The following is a 23,255-nucleotide window of genomic DNA, read 5'->3' as shown; positions in this document are numbered from 1 at the left end:
TAGGCTTTGTGCTGTAGTATGTAATTTTATTTTGTCTAAAAAGTTACATTTATTTTCAACTCTATCGAAGTATTTTAGAGCCCTTCAATCATGCTTCTCAGTTCCATTACAATACACATACGAGTCATTGGACAGAAGGAGTCTTCTCACCGCTCATTAGACAGGATTATGAGGGCGGCATTTTCTGAGCTAAACCGACCAAGACGCACCTCCAACAACACATACAACCTCACATAATACTGTCCAAAAATAATTACAATTTCTCTTAACCAGTGGCATATGGGCTTTTTAGGTGAGAGCTGATACCGCCCTGTAATAAGCAGGGCCCACTTTGTCAAAAGCAGGAATGGGTAATATTTTGCTTGTCCATTCCCAGTGCTCCTCTCTAGGTTGATGTTGGAGAGACTCATCGCTGCAACTCCACCAACGTTTTGTCCAAAAAAATGTACCTAACATAAATCCTGTAGCACATATAGGATATGGCAGAAATAGTATGTGGCCTTTTCTGTAGCCTACAGATTAGAGATAAAATGGATGACAATGTAATGAGACGGACACTTTTTACATCATGCAGGTTTCTTCGATCAAATAGCCGAACCAAAATGGCGCTCAATCAAACATGCGAAGTCATGTTAACAAACATATCCTAAAACTGGACAGGTCGAAGTAAAATGGACCAATCACAACTGTTGTCCAGGAGTTTCACCCCATTGTCGTGATCACTGGTTTCAAGTTTGTATCCATCAATTTTTGACAAGCTGATCATAGTGAAAAATAATATACCTCTGCATTTCCCGTTGTGTAAACACATTGCACATATAATCATAATAACTCCTGATAAAGTTGGGTAGCTGATATTCAAAGATTAAATTGCGAAATTGATTCATTATAGGAATCAGGACTAATAAACCAATGCAACGGCCCGTTTTACAAACAGTGGGCCTACCACATGGATGGGCATTCATAAAATTCAATTTCAGGCAACACTCTAGGCATCTCAGTAAGCATGGACCGACGCTGACGCCTTTTGGACATCTTTGTTTTGGTCCAGAACGGCCTTGATTTCCACATCCACGGACATTGATTTTTGGTCCGGACCGGAAATAAGCTTTTTGCGCATATGGAAAATGTATGGGATCTTTTATTTCAGCTTATGAAACATGGGACCAGCACTTTACATGTTGCGTTTATATTTTTGTAGCATGCTCATAATGGAAGAAGGCCGCCAGAAACGTGTTGTCAATGAAAAATAATGTTGGCTGCAACTGTGATAAAGCCATTAAAACAGAATACAGTGAGTGTATATTTTGCATTTTTTTAAACTCATGAATTCTTTTAATTTGATATGAAAGAAAAGGGCTTGATGTTTGTAGAACCTAATTGCAATTGAGAATCAATTCATGTTTACATGGAGTATTTGCCTGTTTTGGCTAACAGAGAAGTCTACCTCTGTAAATGACGGTCCTCGGAGTAAAGGTACTAGGGCTGAATGTTTATATATTCACATCATGTGTACATCAAACAAACCGTGAGGAATATGTAAAATACCATGTTTAAAACTGCTATATGTAACTTTTTTTGTTTATCCGGACAAAATCCACATAGAAATATTAGTTATAGAACTGTAATTCTCAATGAAAGGAAGTCTAAGAAGCAGGAGATATGTTCTATGGGTGCTATTCCTATACTTCCCTTACTTACATTTCCTTTTTGCTTCTTTCACTTTCGGCTTCAAACAGCTGAATATACAACATTTTTGGTAAAATTAGGCGAATTATAAGAACATCATTCAATTAAATGGCAGAGCGATTTTTGCATATTCCCCCTGTAATTACCTGATTCCAGAGGTCTGTCTAGGCGTATCCCAAATGACCTCTGGAATCAGCTTGCGCTCAAATCGTATTTTCTGTTGAGGATTGCAAACCTAACGAACAAATTTAGAAGCTGTTGACAATTTTTTTTTAAATAACACCCCCAAAATACAGCATCTCTCTCAGCCCAGCCAGGAGTTGTTCTCTAATTAAGAGCTGCGGCGCATGCGCAATAGCCACGTCTTCATTATGAAGCCGTTACCTGGCTGAGTGAGATGAGAGCTGACGGTTCGACCCACGGAGAAAATGACATCGTTTAAACCGTTCATTTGGGAGACGCCTAGTTAAAAAAAATGTTTGATATTCGACCGGAGAAACATCATCAAATTGAGTTTAACGTCGTTCTCGCAATGTAGGTTCTTTGCTTTTTCCGTGGGGACAACGTTGATAACGCGACAGCAAGCTAACTTAGCTAGCTACACGTCACATGCGGTGATAAGGCGTAACTAGCAATGCTTCTAGCCAACTGTTGCTAACTTAGATTAATTTTTATCGTGAGCAGCTGTTGATGTTACGTTTTTAGTTTGCTAACTATGCATGGTGGTACTTTCCATTACAAACCTATGGTATTGCTAACGTTAACTAGCTAGTTTAGGATGTTTTTAGCAGCTAGCTAATGTTAGCTATTGACGTGTCGTTAGCTAGATGGCATCCAGTGCAGTTTTCTGAGTCCTACCTCTGCCCATCCCATGCAGTCACTTTTAGCATATTGTCTCATTTTACGACCCGACAAAAATGAACATGATTGTAGATCTCTAAGTTACATAACATAATTGACAATGAGATTATGATAAAGATGTGATTATTCAGCACCATTCTTGCGGGGCACAAGTGGTTTCGGGGTTAACTAGCCGTGGCTAACGTTAGGCGATGTAACTAAAGTTAATGTCATGACTCTCAGAGCCAAGGCACAACAAGCCATTCATGTAGCGTAGTTAGACGCCGAGTTAAGTTTGAATCGCTTTAATAACTTCACCCTCAACAAAACGTGATCCTGTAACGTGATCCTGTAACTGGTTGTAACTGTAACTGGTGGTGGTATAACCGAAATGAAGTGATACAGTCATGTAATCATAATTAGAAGTGGTCACGTTAGCTAATAAGACGTTTCTGGACAGTCAGTCATGACTGATAAATGTGAATTCCAAAGTGATGTAGCTAACGTTAGCTAGCCAGTTTACTCACAAGTACAGTGTTTAAACTATTTATTTTTTATTTTTCGTTGACTATCTGAAAATGAGTGCCGGGGGGGATGGGATCTCAGATATACATTGAATCAGTTCTATATGCAATTCTATGGAATATACCCAACATCAGTGTCTGTCTTTATTATCATGTTTTTTACGTGATGGGTCAACAACCAATCTGTAATAAAGATCGTGTGAAAGGGTGAAGGCAAGCAGCATCATGATCATACGCCTTACTAACTTTCGGCTATGGGAAGGAATGTTTACAGTAGTTCAGGTGGATGCAGGGACCAGTTGGGATGCTTGGCTGTGTGGCAAATGGATAACATTTAATTTTCATTCACATTGATCCTGCTCAACCAAGCATGTAGGATTCTTGGGAAAATAGCCCGCAATGTAGACCCATAGTGAGAGGTGATGACAAATGAAATGCAGAAATTCACAATTTTTGTCAGCTAATTACTTTTACTACATCTATATTCCCATAAGTATTTTTCATTTAAAAAAAAAAAGTTTATTGTGAAAGTGACATCTGGCCCCATGTTACCTAATATGGTCTCATTTCCTGTACTTCAGGCTTGACTTGTGGAATTACAACACTTTCTGTGCAGGCATTTTTAGTGTATATAGTTCCTTCCTGCCTCGTTAGACTCGATTTGTCTGAACATGCAGGCAGAGGCTTGAAGTGTTAACAGTTCTTCTTGGTCAAATGCAACTGTGTTTATCTATCCTTTACAGCAACTTGTGCATATCTACCTGGGAATGGGCTTATGAAACACCACATCGGTGAATCTATGGAATTGGAACTCTGAGAAAACAGAATGTTATTTAGCCTACATGTTATAGCACTTGAGACATCTCACCTTTTGCTTTCTTCTCCCTACTCCTTATCCCCCCCTGTCCAGTCTTAGCAGGTTGTAGCGTGCTGTGTCTGGGCCATGGCATTGAAGGACAAGCTGGAAGCGGTGCTGAACGTGGGGCTGCGTGTCCCCAGCATCATGCTGCTGGAGATACTCTACCGCTGGGATGTCAGCTCCTTCTTCCAGAAGATCCAGAGGAGCAGTCTCAACAACAACCCCCTCTTCCAGTACAAGTACCTGGCTCTCTACCTGCACTATGTAGGTCAGTATCTCGCGCACACACACTCCTCACCTTTTTCAGTGCTACTGCAATTCGTCATGCCACTTCTGCAGCCCTTTAAGTTCTCATTTTATAGCAGCACATTTTGACAAATGCACCCATACACTTACAATACATTTCTATTGGTCCATCTTATGAAACATATTTTAAACTGGTTTCACCCCCCCCCCCCCCCCCCCCCCCAAGGTAAATGTAATGCTTACTAATGAATTTAATGGTGTTGTAAATGTCAGATTAGTTGTGAATTTTCTTGGCTCCTACAGAAGTTTGCACTGAGTGGCCATGAACTTCTCATGAACTGTTAAAGGGGCAGTGCAGTTAATGTGATTTTCCTAGATAGATAGATAGATAGATGGCTCTTACACAAAATGGGAATGATCTATTTGAAGAAGAGAAAAATGCCTGGAATTTCAGCCAGTTCAGGAGGGATGGAGTTTTTGGCCCAGATCACAATAGACCAATGACCATTCAGGGGTGTGCTCTAAACCATCCTATCAGCCAATTTGTTCTTCTAACAGCCACACAATCAGACAGAGCATTTCAAGGGTCGAAGAAGACTCAGGGAAATGAATGATACAAAATATCTTTTAAGTTATTTTCATGAAATTAACAGTGATTTATTGGGGGCTTTTCACCTCAGAGTAGATGAACTCTCCAGTGACATTGTGAAGAATAAAAACTATCACATTCATAACAAACACTGTACACTACGATGATCATATCCAAACCCATCAAACAGGCTTGCAGTGTTAGCCAATAGTTCAGCACTACACCCAAAATAATCTATCGCTAGTGTGCCCTGACCAAGAAAAACACTGCAGTTGTAGCCTGTAACTAGGTCCCTGTTTTTCATGCTTGGTTCTCATCCATAGAATGTAATTTATGGAATACATTAATATAGTTTATGTTCAGCAGTTTTGAACCGGATGACTGATTTGTACTCAGAATTTGCATCATGGCTGTAATGTCTATGATTCATGCATGTCAGCATCTCCTCTGCAATTTATACAGGAGAATTTTGTATTCATAATGGCACATTAACACAGACACACATACGTCATTCGGGCTCCCGAATGGCACAGCGGTCTAAGGCACTGCATTTCAGTGCTAGAGGCGTCACTACAGACCCTGGTTTGATTCGAGGCTGTATCACAACCGGCTGTGATTGGGAGGCCCATAGGGCGGAAGCTGTGAGTGTTTCTGGGTTAAGAGCTTTGCACACCTGACTTGTACAATATTTGCACAGTCTTTTTAAAATTCTTTAAGCTCTGTCAAGATGGTGGTTGATTATTGCTAGAGACAGCCATTTTCAAGTCTTTCCATAGATTTTCAAGTACGTTTAAGTTGAATATGTAACTAGGCCACTCGGACATTCAATTTCATCTTGGTATGCACCTCCAGTGTGTATTTGGTCAAGTGTTTTAGGTTATTGTCCTGCTGAAGGGTGAATATGTGTCTGTTGGAAAACAGACTGAACCAGGTTTTCCTCTAGGATTTTGCCCATGCGTAGCTCTATTCTGTTTCTTTTTTATCCTAAACTCCCTAGTCCTTGCCGATGACAAGCATACCCATAACATGATGCAGTCACCACCTTGCTTGAAAATAGGAAGTGGTGCTGTGTTGGATTTGTCCCAAACAACAATTTTATTCAGGACATGATGTTAATTTCTTTGCCACCTTTTATTTTTTTCTATACAGGCTTCCTTCTCTGCACTCTTGTCATTTAGGTTAGTATTGTGGAGTAATTACAATGTTGATCTATCTTCAGTTTTCTCACAGCCATTAAACTCCAACTACTTTAAAGTCACTATTGGCCCCATAGTGAAATCCCTGAGTGGTTTTCTTTCTCTCGGGCAACTGAGTTAGGAAGGACGCCTGTATCTTTGTAGTGACTTGGTGTATTGATACACCATCCAAAGTGTAATTCAAATTGTATTGGTTACATGTTATTGCAAGTGTAGAGAAATGCTTAATGCTTGTGTTTCTAGTTCCGACAGTGCAGCAAACCTCTAACAAGTAATATCAAACAATTTCACAACAAATACCTAATACAAACACATCTAAGTAAAGGACTGGAATTAAGAATATACATATATGGATGAGCAATGTCAGAGTGAGAGACTAAGATACAGTAAACACGAGATGAGTAATCCTATATATGGAAACATTAAAGTGACTAGTGTTCCATTTATTAAAATGTCCAATGATATAAAGTCTGTGTATATAGGCAGCAGCCTCTAATGTGCTAGTGATGGCTCATTAACAGTATGATGGCCTTGATTAGAAGCTGTTTTTCAGTCTCTCGGTCCCCGCTTTGATGCACCTGTACTGACCTCGCTAGTGGTTAGAGCGTTGGGGCCAGTAACCGAAAGGTTGCTTGATCAAATCCCCCCGCCTGACAAGGTACAAATCTGTCGTTTTGCCTGTGAGGAAGACACTTAACCAATTGTTCCAGGGGGGGGCCCGACTACGTGGATGTCAATTATGGCAGCGCCCCCCCCCCCCCGGTACCTCTGATTCAGAGAGATTAGGATAAATACAGAAGACAATTTTCAGTTGTAGGCATTCAGTTAAACAACTGACTAGGTATTCCCCTTTTGGATGATAGCGGGGTGAACAGGAAGTGGCTCGTGTGGTGGTTGTTGTCCTTGATATTTTTGGCCTTCCTGTGACGTCGGGTGCTGTACGTGTAATTAACTTCCCCCATGCTTAAAGGGATATTACATTTTTACACATCTACCAATTGGTGCCCTTTGCGAGGCATTGGAAAAACTCCCCGGGCTTCGTGTTTTGAAATTCACTGCTCTACTAAGGGACCTTACAGATAATTGTATATGTGGGGTACAGAGAGGAGGTAGTCATTCAACAATCATGTTTACTATTATTGAACACAGTGAGTCCATGCAACTTATTCTGTGACTTGTTAAGCACAGTGAACTGATTTAGGCTTGCCATAACAAAGGCGTTGAATAGTTGTTTTGTACTAGACATTTCATCTTAAAATGTATTACTTTGTAAATAGTTCTATGAACATCATTCTACTTTTACACTTTTCTACCGGCACTCGCGAATTGATAAACAGGAGCATTAATAAACCAATACCAAATAAGGCTACTCCTGTTGTACAAGGACTTCCCTCTGGGGGGTAAGCAGCTCTTTGTGTAGGTAGTGTGTGTATATATAGAGATTAACTTGTAAATAATCAACATCCGCTATGTCCCGGGGGCTCCCTGTCCCGCTATGTCCCGGGGGCTCCCTGTCCCGCTATGTCCCGAGGGCCCCCTGTCCCGCTATGTCCCGGGGGCTCCCTGTCCCGCTATGTCCCGGGGGCTCCCTGTCCCGCTATGTCCCGGGGGCTCCCTGTCCCGCTATGTCCCGGGGGCTCCCTGTCCCGCTATGTCCCGGGGGCTCCCTGTCCCGCTATGTCCCGGGGGCTCCCTGTCCCGCTATGTCCCGGGGGCTCCCTGTCCCGCTATGTCCCGAGGGCCCCCTGTCCCGCTATGTCCCGGGGGCCCCCTGTCCCGCTATGTCCCGGGGGCTCCCTGTCCCGCTATGTCCCGGGGGCCCCCTGTCCCGCTATGTCCCGGGGGCTCCCTGTCCCGAGCATGGTCTTCCTTGAATCCTTCAATTGCTCGAATAAACCTCTTATTGCTGATACATTAATTCTGCCTGATTCCTCAAACAAGTTTTCCTCGACACTTTGAAGTAGATTACTTTAGCCATTTTGATCCTTGATTTATTCAATTGGGACCTTTTATTCTATTGGCCTAAAGACAAGTATTTGGTTGTATTGTTGCTGTAATTTTCTAGGCCAACCATTCTCCATGAGACTTAAATGGGAAGTGTTGTATTTTGAGACGGGCTTGAATATGCCTGAAAGCCAATAGGCAGAGGGTAGCTTATGTTTTTTAAAATTCTGTTCTTAATATATGATAATTAATTGAAGTGGTTTCTTGCATCATACAACCCATTTTCCAGTCACCCTTTTGGTCCATGCATGATGTTAGACTTTGTGGTTGAGACGAGTTACTTGAGCTTTCAGACAAACAAAATCAGTCATACTTGGCTGATGTTTGTGTTTCAGACCAGAACAGAAAGGCATGAGGTCATTAAGATAATTAATTAAACAGTGAAATGATGCCATAATTTAAACATGGCCTGACCTTAAACATCTGCAATTGTCTATAGCCACTTTTTGTGTGTGTGTGTGCTTTGTCATCATGGTGAAACGACTGTCACATTTTCCTCTCCTTCAATCTGCCTTAGAGCTTTTTTCCACCATCCAAGACAAGTATTTTAAAGGGATTTTCCGTGGTGCTCGGCGAGAAATATGTCAATCTGGTCACAGCGCCTCTGCTATTCCAGTTGGTATATTTTTACCTTAATGTGCGAAGAGGACTTAACCAATGATACTGTTTTGTGGTTTGGCATAGTGATCTGTACTGTACGAGGCATGGACGATCCCATTATCAGCAGGTCGGGCTGCAGGTTGATTGTGTAGTAGATAGACAGTCTGAGCTATGGGGAGAAGCTGGCAGCAGGGTTGGGTTGGGTATGTGCCTCTTGTTTAGGCTGTTGACTCACTTTGCTGGCCTAGCACCATGTTCTCTGTGTGGGGGCCTAGCACCATGTCCTCTGTGTGGGGGCCTAGCACCATGTCCTCTGTGGGGGGGGCCTAGCACCATGTCCTCTGTGGGGGGGGCCTAGCACCATGTCCTCTGTGGGGGGGGCCTAGCACCATGTCCTCTGTGGGGGGGGCCTAGCACCATGCAGGGAGTAGGACTGAGTGATGTCAAAGAAGCTGTTTTCTTCCCAGGAGAGGAGAGAGGAGGAGGTACAGGCCATGATAACCAGCTTACAGACCATTAACACCATGTACTGCAGTCACTAGATAGATGCGCTAATCATCAATGGGAATGACTGTTTTTCCTTACCGTTGTATTTTGTGTGTAAGCGCACACTTTCTATGACCTCGTCAGGGGTGTGTTTGGGGTCTTGGTGGTCTTGGCTGAAGATGGTGGATGAGACTATGAGCTTGGTATTTGCTGAGGAACACACTTGGCAGCAGAGCACCAGTTGACTGAACTGAACCTCTGTCTGTGTGTGTGTCTGTCTTGGAGGGAGAAAATATATTCTTCTGTGTTTATAGGTTTCACCTAATATTTTGAATCTGAGGGCACTGTAGCAGCCTGTCTACAACCCTTTAGCTTATGGGCAGGGAGCGCGTATCAGGGAGCGCGTATCAGGGACTGCGTATCAGGGAGCGCCTATCAGGGACTGCGTATTTGTACTGCCCCCACAGACGGTTCTATCACATCGGTCAACTCTTTGTCCTGTCTGCCAGACTTTGCATAGCAAATTGCTGTGGATTAACGTCTCGTTAAACGCAACGATTTTTCTGCCATTGATATGCTTAGCGGCCCGCACAAGGATAAGTCCAAACTGCGTTTAAAAAAAACACATTAAATACAAAGATAATACAAAAAATGCAATCGGGATGGAAAAACGCTTTGTGTAAACCTAAACCACATATAAAGTTTGCTGAGAAGATAATGGACCTAATGTATATTAACTAACAATCATGAAAATAAAAGCTAGACCGTGGGGGAATAGAATATTCCCAAAGCATTAAGCAGTATAGATTGTATGTTTAAGTTTAAAAAAACACGTTAGCCAAAATATGAAATAGCTGCAGGAAATTTGCTTTAAAACCTCAACCTTTTTTAAAATAGTTTAAATGGATGGATTTTTTTAATTGCAGGAAGTTGGCGTAAATGCAAAAGATTCTCTACACCGTGAAGATAAGGGACCTCTAAAATTGTCTCCAGAACTTTGCTGCACCTACAAGCCAACCGTGCCTCCTGCCACACCCACCACCTAAACCCCTTTTTGAAACAGAAACCAAAACAAACTCTAGCCCGTGTTGGCTTGCCTAGTGTAATGCAGACATAGGAATAGGATGTGCTCTGTTCATAACATACATGGCTGCTCCTGACTAATGGCTGGAAGGCTTCTTCTCTGTGCACAATTCAGATACTCGAGCCCGTCCCCACCCACCACGGGCCGAGCTACATCACGAGGACCGTTTATATTAGTTTTATATGAAATAATGTGACATCCCCAGGCACAGGATAGGAAATGACCTTTTACAGTCAGTTTATCATTTGTCTGTGCGCCTCTTATATATTAAAATTCTTTACACCCTCATATCCTACTGATCAAAAATATAGTTCGAGTTCATTAGACCCTAATCTATGGATTTCACATGACTGGAAATGCAGATATGCATCTGTTGGTCACCGATACCTTTTTACATAAAAGGGGAGTGTGGATAAAGTCAGGCTCTGGTGTGACACCACTCCTTCGCATAGAGTTGCTCAGGCGGTTGGATGTGGCCCGTGGAATGTTGTCCCACTCCTCTTCAATGGCTGTGTGAAGTTGCTGGATATTGGCGGAAACTGGAACACTGTCGTACACATTGATTCAGCAAAGGGTCTGAATACTTACGTACATTTTTTTATTTTTTTGCAAAAATGTCTAAACCTGTTGCTTTGTCAGTATTTGTTATTTATTGTGTGTAGATTAGGGGGGACAATTGTAACCCATTTTAGAATAAGGCTGTAACGTAACAAAATGAAGAAAGTCGACAGGTCTGAATGCGCTGTGTATGTGTATACATATTTTTCAATATTGCAATATTATTTTTGCACTAGTTGGCTGTACCTACACCAACTCTCCAGTATTTTTCCTTCTGTAGCTTGTTCTCTTTTTAAATAGGGAGACAATATGTTTTCAGCACTTTTATTACCAGGACTGATCAAAACCTGTTTTCTCATGTGTCTCTCTGGTCCCTCTGCAGCAGACGTATAGTGAGCAATATGTTTGGAACATCGAATCGCAATAAAATCACTGTGAGGAATCACACTACATATGGAATCACACTGTACATATGGAATCACACTGTACATATGGAATCACACTGTACATATGGAATCACACTACATATGGAATCACACTGTACATATGGAATCACACTACATATGGAATCACACTGTACATATGGAATCACACTACATATGGAATCACACTGTACATATGGAATCACACTGTACATATGGAATCACACTGTACATATGGAATCACACTGTACATATGGAATCACACTGTACATATGGAATCACACTACATATGGAATCACACTACATATGGAATCACACTACATATGGAATCACACTGTACATATGGAATCACACTGTACATATGGAATCACACTGTACATATGGAATCACACTGTACATATGGAATCACACTGTACATATGGAATCACACTCTACATATGGAATCACACTACATATGGAATCACACTCTACATATGGAATCACACTCTACATATGGAATCACACTGTACATATGGAATCACACTACATATGGAATCACACTGTACATATGGAATCGCGCTCCGCATGCGGAATCTCATACTATATAAATATAGAATCACACTACCTATAGAATCACACACTATACATACAGAATCACATATCGTATCGGCACCATAGTATTGTGATCATATCGTGAGGTCCCTGGCAATTCCCAGCCCTACTACTGCAACTCTGAGTCCAGAGCAGGAGCCTCTCCACATAATGTTAAACACTGACTCGTATTCAGCGCTGATGGAAGGCACCACTAACTGAACATGGGCTCTGTCAAGCCAGAGCTTGTTCTGTTACCCCATCGACTTCCAATGAAGGTTTTATTTGGGATATGGATTCGTTCACGGCATTACGTCAGCAGTGCTTACCCCTGTCATCCCTTCACATGTCTCTGTTTCCTGCTCTGTGACGGTTTTGACTGGGCAGCCAGATGAGCCTATTGACAGCAGTGACTTGTATGGTTGGGCTGGCTGGCAGAATATAGCTCTAACTCTCAGGATTATATAAGCGGGATCCGCTCACAGCCACCGTCTGAGGGCGGAGAAGGGAGGGAGAATTAAGCTGCCCCTCTCTAATCTCCCGTCCCCGTCACCCTGGCTTTCACAGTGAGGCTGGCTCAGACCGGGCCACTCGCACGCGCACACTAGTGGCTGGGTTCACCAACAAACATTGACTCCAGTCAGCGCCTGTGGCGATCCGAGAGAGGATCACAAACATTTTGGTTCTCATGGGAGGTAGAATCATGAAGCTCAAAGTACTGGAACAGTGATAGTGTTTTGGCTCTGTACTCCAGCACTTGATACAATGACTGTTAAAGTGCAGACTGTCAGCTTACATTTAAGGGTATTTTCATCCATATTGGGAATTATTTCACTTTTTGGTACACAGACACTCCATTTTAGGGGACAAAAAAATATTAGGACTAATTCACTTGTATTAATGTAGTGAAAAGTTCAGCTTTTTGTCACGTTCATACTGGGCAGTGGTTACATCAAGCTTGTGTCTCTACAAACATGTTGGATGCATTTGCAGTTTGTTTTTGTTTTCAGATGTTGTGCCCAATAACTGATTGGTAAATCATGTGTCATTTTGGAGTCACTTTTATTGTGAAAAGAATGTTTCTGAACACTTCTACATTAATGTGGATGCTAACATGATTACAGATCATCCTGAATGAATAACGATCTGTGAGTTTTTAAAGCACAAATATCATAGCCCCAAGACATGCTAACCTCTCACCATTACAATAATGGGAGGGTTGCGGTTTTTGTGGGTGGGTATGTTAGTCTTTGTCTAGTTTTTGTTTCTCCAGAATGACTCACTCCACTGACCATTCTTCAAGCCCTGATGGCTAACTGTTTTTGTCATGCTTCCTGATCTCTAATGAAAGTTTGATCAGGTTTAGATGCACGTTTGACTTCCACTCACACATGCGCACTCCCTCACAGCGGATGATGCAGAGAGCTGTGGTGTGTTAGCTGTTTGCTAATAGAATCCCCAGGGTGAATTGCCAGATCTATTGCTGGGTCCATGTCGGCCAGTGAGTCCCTGGTGTATTAGTGCCTGGTGATTTTTGTCTCGGACTGTTCCTGCTTGACTCCTACACCGGGCAGACCGCGCTCAACCAAGGTGGAGAAAAGGCAGGATTATTGTTTTCACTGTCCTCACCACTCTGTATTACTGAGAGGATTGGAATGACAGTTGCAGGATTGTACATGTAGTGAAGGCCAGTCAGACAGTAGTGGACGCCTGTGTTAAATCTGTCCCTTTTGTGGTAAACAGCAATTGACATTATCTTTTTGTGTCTATAAAAAATTAATCTGCTTAAAAAAAAAGTGTTTCGCCTTTATTTAACCAGGTAGGCCAGTTGAGAACAACTTCTCATTTACAACTGTGACCTGACCAAGATAAAGCAAAGCTGTTCGACTAAAACAACAGTTACACATGGGATAAACAGAGTCAATAAAACGTGTGTGTGTGTGTGAGGTAAAATTATCTCAATAACCGACGGACCAAACTTGTTATGATCAAGTAAACACCATAAAGTAGCAGAGGAGGAAGTTTGACCCACACTGGTCGGAAAACACACGACTGGTCACAGGGAAACTGCTGGCTGGGCTCGGTGCTCTGAAATGGGGAAACAGACTTTATCTTCAGACATCTTCCACACCATTTACCAAACCATGATAACTCTCCTGGACTACTGTTCCACAGTGACTGCTCCCACCCAACATCAGAGCATTAAGACCGGTCTTAACCAGCTCCAGCTTCCCACCCAACATCAGAGCATTCAGACCGGTCTTAACCAGCTCCAGCTTCCCACCCAACATCAGAGCATTCAGACCGGTCTTAACCAGCTCCAGCTTCCCACCCAACATCAGAGCATTCAGACCGGTCTTAACCAGCTCCAGCGACTCATCAACAGGGCTGCTCCTATCAGGACCGGTCATACACGAAGACAGTTGAAACACTGGACATGATTCAATACACTACCCTGGCGACTGCTTTCAAGGCAACACAAACTGCCTACTTTATGTGTCAGACCTGTTCAACAGTTTCCACCAATCCTCTGGGGACTAGATTAGCAGCCAAACACTATGAACAATGGGATCCCCACCTATTGGCTCACCCACCCACTAAAAACAGTGTAGTTTGCTGGACCACTGCTGTGTGACAAGCTGGACTTACCCACAGGACAGCTAGCTAGCGTTTCTGCTTTAGTGTTACTGAGTGGGCTCTCATGTCTAATTGAAATGAATATGTATTCTACTTCATGGTGCTGTACAGTCCCCTCTGTGATTCACTGCGTCTCCCTCCCTTGTGACCGGTTACATCCTCAGCCTGGTTCTCCTGACTGAATGTCTCTGTTCTGTTGTGTGACCGGTTACATCCTCAGCCTGGTTCTCCTGACTGAATGTTTCTGTTCTGCTGTGTGACAGGTTGCATCCTCAGCCTGGTTCTCCTGACTGAATGTTTCTGTTCTGCTGTGTGACAGGTTGCATCCTCAGCCTGGTTCTCCTGACTGAATGTTTCTGTTCTGCTGTGTGACAGGTTACATCCTCAGCCTGGTTCTCCTGACTGAATGTCTCTGTTCTGCTGTGTGACTCAGCCTGGTTCTCCTGACTGAATGTCTCTGTTCTGCTGTGTGACAGGTTACATCCTCAGCCTGGTTCTCCTGACTGAATGTCTCTGTTCTGCTGTGACTCAGCCTGGTGCTCCTGACTGAATGTCTCTGTTCTGCTGTGACTCAGCCTGGTTCTCCTGACTGAATGTCTCTGTTCTGCTGTGACTCAGCCTGGTGCTCCTGACTGAATGTCTCTGTTTTGCTGTGACTCAGCCTGGTGCTCCTGACTGAATGTCTCTGTTCTGTTGTGTGACAGGTTATATCCTCAGCCTGGTGCTCCTGACTGAATGTCTCTGTTCTGCTGTGACTCAGCCTGGTGCTCCTGACTGAATGTTTCTGTTCTGCTGTGTGACTCAGCCTGGTTCTCCTGACTGAATGTCTCTGTTCTGTTGTGTGACAGGTTACATCCTCAGCCTGGTGCTCCTGACTCTGCCTCGTCAACACCTGGTGAAGCTCTACCTGTACGTGCTAACTGCCCTGCTGCTCTTCGCTGGACACCAGGTGTCCAGGTGAGGGAGCGAGACGTGCATACACACAGACTTTATATTGTTAGCAAGGTGTGAAATGTGTTTGGAAGGTCATTTTAAAAAGCCATTGCGTGCTGTGATTGTTAACTATTTTCATATTGCTCCATAAAACAGGTAGGTAATAGTATTGAGTGAATCAAGCTTCTACAGGCCCTGGGTGTGTGTAACTTGTTGAATTCTCTGAAGGATATTTCTGTATCTAGCCAGTGAGGACAGAGGACCACAGGTGTGACTGCAGGAGGTGAACTGATCTCTAGTTTGTCTTATTGTTTTTAGGGATTATGTCCGCAGTGAGCTGGACTCTGGGTACGAGGAACCGCTCTACCTGGAGCCACTGTCCATGAACCGCTTCTCCACAGCCCTCATAGGTAACTAACTAAACACAGTCCCACCTTTCACTACCAGCCTCCTAGGTAACTAACTAACTAAACACAGTCCCACCTTTCACTACCAGCCTCATAGGTAACTAACTAAACACAGTCCCACCTTTCACTACCAGCCTCCTAGGTAACTAACTAACTAAACACAGTCCCACCTTTCACTACCAGCCTCCTAGGTTGAGGCTAAACACAGCGAGGTGGAGCTTCTGAATGCAGCCACAGCATTCCTGTAACAACGGGGATGCTCACAACTCTGACAGGCCTCTCAATGTCTCTCGTTTGATCTCTACCTTTCCCCCCACGCTCGCTCTCTCTTGCTCACTCATTGATGTATTTCTTTGTCGCGCTGCTTCTTTCATAAGAGGGAAGCTTGTTGTGGTTCTGCAGTATCTGTAGGCTCTTAGCTTACTGGGGTGTGGGATCTGCCTCTTCTAAAAATACGACTGGCCATAATATTGTTGTATTCAGAGCTCAGTAAAAGGCTGAAAGCAAGAAACCAGTGTGTTATGTCTTCATGAATAGGAGGCCTGCCTGTGAAATGCCTTTATGTAATGACCTGATAATGATCGGATTGTCCTTCTGTTAGGTAACCCACTGCTACTTGGGATCCCTTTCCCTGACAAGGGGAGGGACTGATTGATTCCTTGGCTTTTGAGTTTTACACCGCGGCTGCCACTACAGAGTGTATGGTGGACGTTCACCTACACCCTGTGTGTATTAACCCTGTTCCTCCTGTGTCCCTGCCTCTCTCTCCAGCTCAGCTGGTGGTGTGCACCCTGTGCTCCTGCGTCATGCAGACCAAGAGGATCTGGCTGTTCTCTGCTCACTTGCTCCCCCTGGTGGCCCGTCTCTGTCTGGTCCCCCTGGAGACCATCGTGTTCATCAACCGCTTCGCCATGATCTTCACGGGCCTCGAGGTCATCTACTTCCTGGCCTCCAACCTGCTGGTGCCCTACAACCTGGCCAAGACCGCCTACAGGGAGCTGGTGCAGGTAAAACTGGAGGAGATTCAGTCAGTCCATTATTACCTGATCCTCAGTGGTTTTTCCCCTCTCAGGAGACTGTAAATCTACCAGCCGTCTGGATGCGTTTTTTATTTCTAGTAGCTAACCATCCTCTTCTTTGTGCCCAGGTGGTGGAGGTGTACGGGCTGCTGGCTCTGGGGATGTCTCTGTGGAACCAGCTGGTTCTGCCCGTCCTCTTCATGTGCTTCTGGTTGGTTCTGTTCGCCCTGCAGATCTACAGCTACTTCAGTAGCCGGGACCAGCCCACCTCCAGAGAGAGGCTGCTCTTCCTGTTCCTCACCAGGTGGGACCAGCACTACTAACACTTTCGTGGTATTGCGGTTTCTGTCATGGAATGCTTATCCTGTGTGGTATGCGAGAGGTTTGAAACCCAAGTCGTCCTGTTTCGCTGGAACTTTTTCCTCAACGTTACTGAGTCTCAAGTTCTACAGTTTCACTCACGTGTCTTGTTTTAAATCCTAGAAAATGGGATGTGGTCCATCTATTACAAATACATGTATGACCTTTTGAGTTATTCATTCTCCTTGTCCCCCCCCAGTATTGCAGAGTGCTGCAGCACCCCCTACTCCCTGCTGGGCCTGGTCTTCACTGTTTCCTTCGTGGCCTTGGGCGTCCTCACCCTCTGCAAGTTCTACCTGCAGGGCTACCGAGCCTTCATGAATGACAACACCATGCACCGGTCAGTCCGCTGCCCGCCCAGCTGCCTTCTCATTCAGCCCATGTGATGCTGTGTGTTCATGTCTGTTAAGTGTGTTTCTGTGGACCACAGGTTTGAACACTGGGGGAACTTTTTTCCTTTCGGACATCATTTTAAAAAGACAGAATATTTCTGAATTGCTCTTCCCCTACTTCCCTACTTCCCTCCTATCTCAGGGGGATGACAGAGGGCATCACGTTACTGATCCTGGCTGTCCAGACAGGTCTGATCGAACTGCAGGTCATCCACCGAGCCTTCCTCCTGAGTATCATCCTCTTCATCGTGGTGGCCTCCATCCTACAGTCCATGCTGGAGATAGCTGACCCCATTGTACTGGCTCTAGGGGCCTCCCGGGACAAGTAAGATGTTCAAGGCTGATTTTGAAATGTGACTTTATTTTTGCTCTGCTTTTGACTAGGGCCCATAGGGTACCCATAGGTACACACACACAGAGAGAGAACTGTATTTCACTTTTACTTATACAGAGAAATGAGCAGCAGAGTCACTTCAAATGTAAACCCAACTATATGATTGAATTCGACACAACTTTATCGACCCCCTCCTCTGAGGCAGTTCCCTACTAATGGGTGTGTTGTTGGTTGCTCTGTTCAGGAGCCTGTGGAAGCACTTCCGGGCCGTGACTCTGTGCTTGTTCCTGCTGATCTTCCCAGCCTATATGGCCTACATGATCTGCCAGTTCTTCCTCATGGACTTCTGGCTCCTCATCATCATCTCCTCTAGCATCCTCACCTCACTGCAGGTACACACACATACACCAAGCTCTGTTGCTGTGGAGAGAGAGAGACACGCATGGTGACGGGACGGGCGCGGTAAGGATTGTTAGCTGTAAGCTCCCCCATGCTATTCCCTGGCCACCTGTAAGTATACGTTACCTCTGAAGTACGGAAAACCCTGCGCGCTCCGAGAGGTGGAGTCAACACGTGATTGGCCCTTTGATGTTTTGGATCTCCCTGAAATAAGAGCCATAGAAAGATCCTTTGGGTAGAGGATGTTTGGCAGACCTTCTTGAAGTCTGTATCCAAAATGATTACTTCAGTAGCAGAGATCCCACTCTGGGAATGGTATGTACTTGTAGAGAATGTTTTAAAACCAATATGAAGTAAATCAAAAAGGCTACTTTAAAATATATTTTATTCTCAATCTAAACATGTTTCAGGTGACACCAAGACTGGCTTTGATGCATCTACACACTAATGGTTGTAATGTCTTACTGTTAACTGGATGGCTTGGTATAACATCTCTTCATGAGATGGCCATGAACATTACCTAGTCATGTCTTATTCTTTTAGAACGCTCCGAAACAGATTGATGGACAGTCTGATCAGGAGATTCGTGTTAAGGCTGGACCCCTGAGCCTCCAATGGCTGTGGATATTCCATCTGATGCCCCAGAGGCCTCATTCGAGGCCAACTGGATTGAAGCAGGGGCTGTCCGACGGAACTATCCCAATGCGATTTGGCCTAACAGAAGTAGATTTAAGCGAATGACCTTGATAAGCCAATTTAAATGATACGTGAAGTCCCCAGGGGGGTCTTGATGTTTATGGATAGGCCCGGGTAAGACCAAGATGTCACAGCTTTCTCAACTTTAATGACCCCCAAATGACCTTTCTATGGATTTCAGATCCAAAACATCATCATTGTCTTTGGAATCGCCTTGGTGATTCGTTTTTTTAGAACATTCTGGTACGTTGACCTGAAGTGTTCTTTAACAGAACGGAGTACTGATTTAGTTTGTATATGACCTGTGATCCTAACCCTCCCTGTCCCCTAGGTGCTGGGTACCCTGCTCATCTACATCTTGTTCATGGTGGAGGAGGTACGTAAGGAGCCCGTACAGAACATGGACGACGTCATCTACTACGTGAACGGAACCTACCGGCTGCTGGAGTTCCTGGTGGCGCTCGTGGTGGTGGCCTACGGTGTGTCAGAGACTGTGTTCGGGGAGTGGACAGTGATGGGCTCCACCATCATCTTCATTCACTCCTACTACAACGTCTGGCTGCGCGCCCAGCTGGGCTGGCAGAGCTTCCTGCTGCGCAGAGAAGCCGTCAACAAGATCAAGAGCCTTCCCACCGCCTCTGACCTGCAGCTGAAGAAGTACAACGACATCTGCGCCATCTGCTATCAGGTATGTGTGTGTGTGTGTGTGCATGCTTGAAGAGAAAAGTGAGTGTTTGAGACCAATGTTATTGGTCTGATAAGTGTTTTAAAATCCTTCTGATTTGAAGAGGATGACAATACAGCTAGAGGGGATATAAAGTAGGTTCTCCTTCAACATAAAATAAATATATATTATATTATTCATATTTACAGTTTGAATAAGGATATGTAACTGATACTTCAACTCATCAGAAAAGGGTCCATGTTGAATCTGGCATTGTAGTAGGCTTTTCCAGTTCAGTAGTTAACCAGTGTCTTGTCCCTTCCTGTAGGACATGAAGTCTGCTGTCATCACCCCTTGCAGCCACTTCTTCCACGCTGGCTGTCTCAAGAAGTGGCTTTATGTACAGGAGACCTGCCCCCTCTGTCACAAACAGCTGAAGAGCCAATCACAGCCTGCCAATGCCACCGCAGTACCCGCCCAGGACATTCTACCAGCCAATCCCAACCCAGCAGAGGCTGGGCAAGGAGAGCCAGTGGCTGTTGCGGCTGAGGGGGACAAAACTGTTACTCAGAACTGTGTTCCTGTTGAAGGGAGCCAAGCCAGCCCCTCTTCCACCTCTGCTAACCCTAACCTAGAGCTTGAGGGCAAGGCAGAGGAGTATGCCCTGGGCCCCCAGCAGGCTGACACAGTGGACAGTGTGTATTTGGAGGGCCAGGTGGCTGGTCTGTCACAGGGCTCGGGGGAGTTATCTCTCCGGCATCGCCAGCCCCAGCAGTCTGCCTCTTCACCTGCAGCAGCAACATCCACAGCATGTGGAGCTGAACTCTAGTCAGAACGGTCTGCCAGCCCCTGCTGCCTCTGAACCTCACTCCTGCATACTACCACCTCACACACAGCTAAAGACTAAGTAACCAAGATGGAGGTTGCTGGTTAACTGTTGGACTGACTTCCTATTGTCACTATCCAACACCTCCCCATTAATGAACTCATCTATTTGTTGGCCTGTTTCTTAGATTTTGTTTTTAAACTCATTAACATTTCATGGTTATTAATCCTATAGGATTGTATGAAATCTGATGCAGACTTAAGTAATGTTTGATTCTGAGAAGCCATGCTGAACATCATTACATTTCACTGTTGAAATATGCATCGACTTCTCCCACTTGATGACAAAATACATAAGTAGCCTTGTGTGAGCCAGAACCACCACAGACCATATCACCTCCACTCATGGCAGCAGATCTCTGTCTCTGTAGCATGAGGCAGGTTGATGTACGAGTCCACGCCCTGGACGGGACTCTAGTCCAGGGGTCGGCAACCCTGTGCCTGCGGCCCTCCAGGACCGTCATGTTGTTGGTTTACCCGACCTGGAAGACCAGGTGTGTTGAATTTAGTCCATTACTGAAGTGATCCTTTAGCTCAGTTGCTCAGGTGTGGTGCCTAGTTGGAACAACACACTACAGTACCTGCACACTTCAGAAACAGGGTTGCCTCCCCCCTCCACTAGTCTATCACAGGGCCTTACCTCTAATCTCTTTCTTTAACATGGAGTCCCAAGTAGATGCAAATTGGGTCCCATTTCTTCAGTCTCTGGTAGGACTGGGCCGGGATTGAACTCACAACCTAAGGATTTCGGGGTGGAAACTCTAAACACAAGGCCACTGAGTTTAACAACAGCAGCTTTGAAGTTGAGTTGCATTCTACTGTACATCCATTAAACAGAAGACAACTCAGCCACATTTTGTAGTTTCATTAACGCTCATTCAACATCCAATATTTTCCAATTGAGCTGTATTTCACTGGTCTTGAATCAAGTGTTAATTATATCAAGGAATATGATCCTCTGTAGGTTACTAACGTTAGCACCACCACCCCCCCGGCCTGCCCTGGTTGGGCCTGATAATCTGTTACACAACCTGAATGTTACCAAGTCCAGGGACAGGGCAGGCTGGTGTGTAGGTGGAAGACACCAATGCTCCCTGTGTGTGTTTCGATTTAAATGAATTCATACTGAAGAGAACAGACCCATATGGCGCTTTATATACGCTTAGGCTTGAACGCAGTCACCGTCCGACAGCCATAGGGACTTTATTTACATATGTAATGGAGCCATCTGCACTGTCATCTATAGCGACTCTCCAAAGTTGTCTTTGTCAGGTACCAAATAGTTTTGGTATGTATGAGAAAAAAGCCCTATATAAATGTGTGTGTATATAAACATTTATATTGTATCTGAAGAGGAATTTTGATATGCCTGCCATTCAGTGTTAAAGCTGCCCCCCCCAGTATGACGTGATCAGAGGCTTGTGTGAACACTTTACTAACCCTCTTGGTTGAAGTGTGAAGAGAGCTTATCACCGATTGAGGGAGTTACCAGCGCTGAATTGACCTAAAACAGTATTATTTGTCACAATTTTGAGAATGAATACATAGTATTATGTATGATCAAACTTGTCAAATGTTCCATCAATTAATTGGTGGCTTTTGGACATTTTCTTGAGTCTATATTGGGAGAAACGGCTAAGAGTGTACAGTATTTTACAGACATCGACATTTTGAAGAGGACTTTTACTATTTGAAATGGAATGTTTCTTTTGAGAAGCCCTACAAATTCATTTCTTTTCTTTTTTTGAATACAAAGAATGACATGCTCTGTGAATGCTGATTTCCAGTCAAATTGTTTTGGTCAGAAATTTGCCTGGTGTTGCCTTTTTTATTTTACAAAACTGCTGAATGTCATATTCTACAATCTTAATTTTAACCTGCATATTCTGCAGTCTTTTTGTGTTGGTGATTTTGAATGTTATAGATGGTGGTGGATTGGCCACAACTTCCAACATCACCATGCAAGCTCTATCCTGGAACCCACAGGCCTTCCATTGTGAATAAGAATTTGCTCTTAATTAACTTGCCTCGGTTATATATAAATAAACCCACAGGGGCTCCCGAGTGGAGCAGTGGTCTAAGGCACTGCAGCTCAGTGCTTGAGGAGTCACTACAGACACCCTGGTTTGATCCTGGGCTGTATCACAACCGGCCGTGATTGAGACTCCCGTAAGTTGGCGCACAATTGGTCCAGGTTTGGCCGGTGTAGGCCGTCTTTGTAAGTAAGAAGTTGTTCTAAACTGACTTGCCTAGTTAAATAAAGGTTCAATAAAATAAATGAGAAGGCCACAGGGGTGGAAGGTGGAGACACATGTCAAGAGAACTGGCATGGGGTGGAATTAGCTGGAGAAGACCACCCAGATCAGTGTGATCTGGGTAGGAGGTGAGGTAAGATTTGAGTGAGGGGAGGAGCTTTTCTGACCACCTCCAATGGGTTTTGAGAAGAAGGTGAGGTAAGATTTGAGTGAGGAGAGGATCTTCTCTGACCACCCAGGTTTTTGGAGCCTGTTCTGGCACCGCATTAAAGTTTGTCAAGTCTGTGTCAGTCCCACTTTACAATACACAGACCTTATACCATGTGTCAGTCCCACTTTACAATACACAGACCTTATACCATGTGTCAGTCCCACTTTACAATACACAGACCTTATACCATGTGTCAGTCCCACTTTACAATACACAGACCTTATACCATATGTGTCAGTCCCACTTTACAATACACAGACCTTATACCATGTGTCAGTCCCACTTTACAATACACAGACCTTATACCATGTGTCAGTCCCACTTTACAATACACAGACCTTATACCATGTGTCAGTCCCACTTTACAATACACAGACCTTATACCATATGTGTCAG

At 44.3% G+C, this 23,255-nt stretch overlaps 1 protein-coding gene across 2 annotated transcripts; it reads left to right on the top strand.

Moving 5' to 3' along the window:
* The first annotated feature begins 1,996 nt into the window (after positions 1-1,996).
* On the top strand, positions 1,997-22,972 carry LOC109880014 (RING finger protein 145-like). 2 transcript variants are annotated; one of them, XM_020472235.2, is made up of 11 exons: positions 1,997-2,223; positions 3,964-4,180; positions 15,153-15,261; positions 15,556-15,647; positions 16,416-16,651; positions 16,792-16,967; positions 17,223-17,363; positions 17,558-17,740; positions 17,994-18,141; positions 19,176-19,532; positions 19,837-22,972. In XM_020472235.2, exons 2-11 carry the CDS (start codon positions 3,997-3,999, stop codon positions 20,335-20,337), a joined length of 2,127 nt encoding a protein of 708 aa, XP_020327824.1. In that variant the 5' UTR covers positions 1,997-2,223; positions 3,964-3,996; the 3' UTR covers positions 20,338-22,972. The 2 variants fall into 2 exon arrangements, with proteins under 2 accessions (XP_020327824.1, XP_020327825.1); XM_020472236.2 differs by lacking the exon at positions 1,997-2,223 and adding an exon at positions 3,696-3,844.
* Positions 22,973-23,255: the final 283 nt, after the last annotated feature.

The sequence above is a fragment of the Oncorhynchus kisutch genome, linkage group LG28 (genome assembly GCF_002021735.2).
Source record: "Oncorhynchus kisutch isolate 150728-3 linkage group LG28, Okis_V2, whole genome shotgun sequence".
NCBI lineage: Eukaryota > Metazoa > Chordata > Actinopteri > Salmoniformes > Salmonidae > Oncorhynchus > Oncorhynchus kisutch.
The sequence above is the reverse complement of the archived record's forward strand: the minus strand, read 5'-3'. Positions and strand labels throughout refer to the sequence as shown.

Excerpts from the sequence above, each read along its gene's own strand:
- LOC109880014 (XM_020472235.2), top strand. The coding sequence starts at position 3,997 with ATGGCATTGAAGGACAAGCTGGAAGCGGTGCTGAACGTGGGGCTGCGT. Across the intron at positions 17,741-17,993 it reads CTAGGGGCCTCCCGGGACAA|GAGCCTGTGGAAGCACTTCC; the intron begins GTAAGATGTTCA and ends TGCTCTGTTCAG. Across the intron at positions 19,533-19,836 it reads TCTGCGCCATCTGCTATCAG|GACATGAAGTCTGCTGTCAT; the intron begins GTATGTGTGTGT and ends CCCTTCCTGTAG.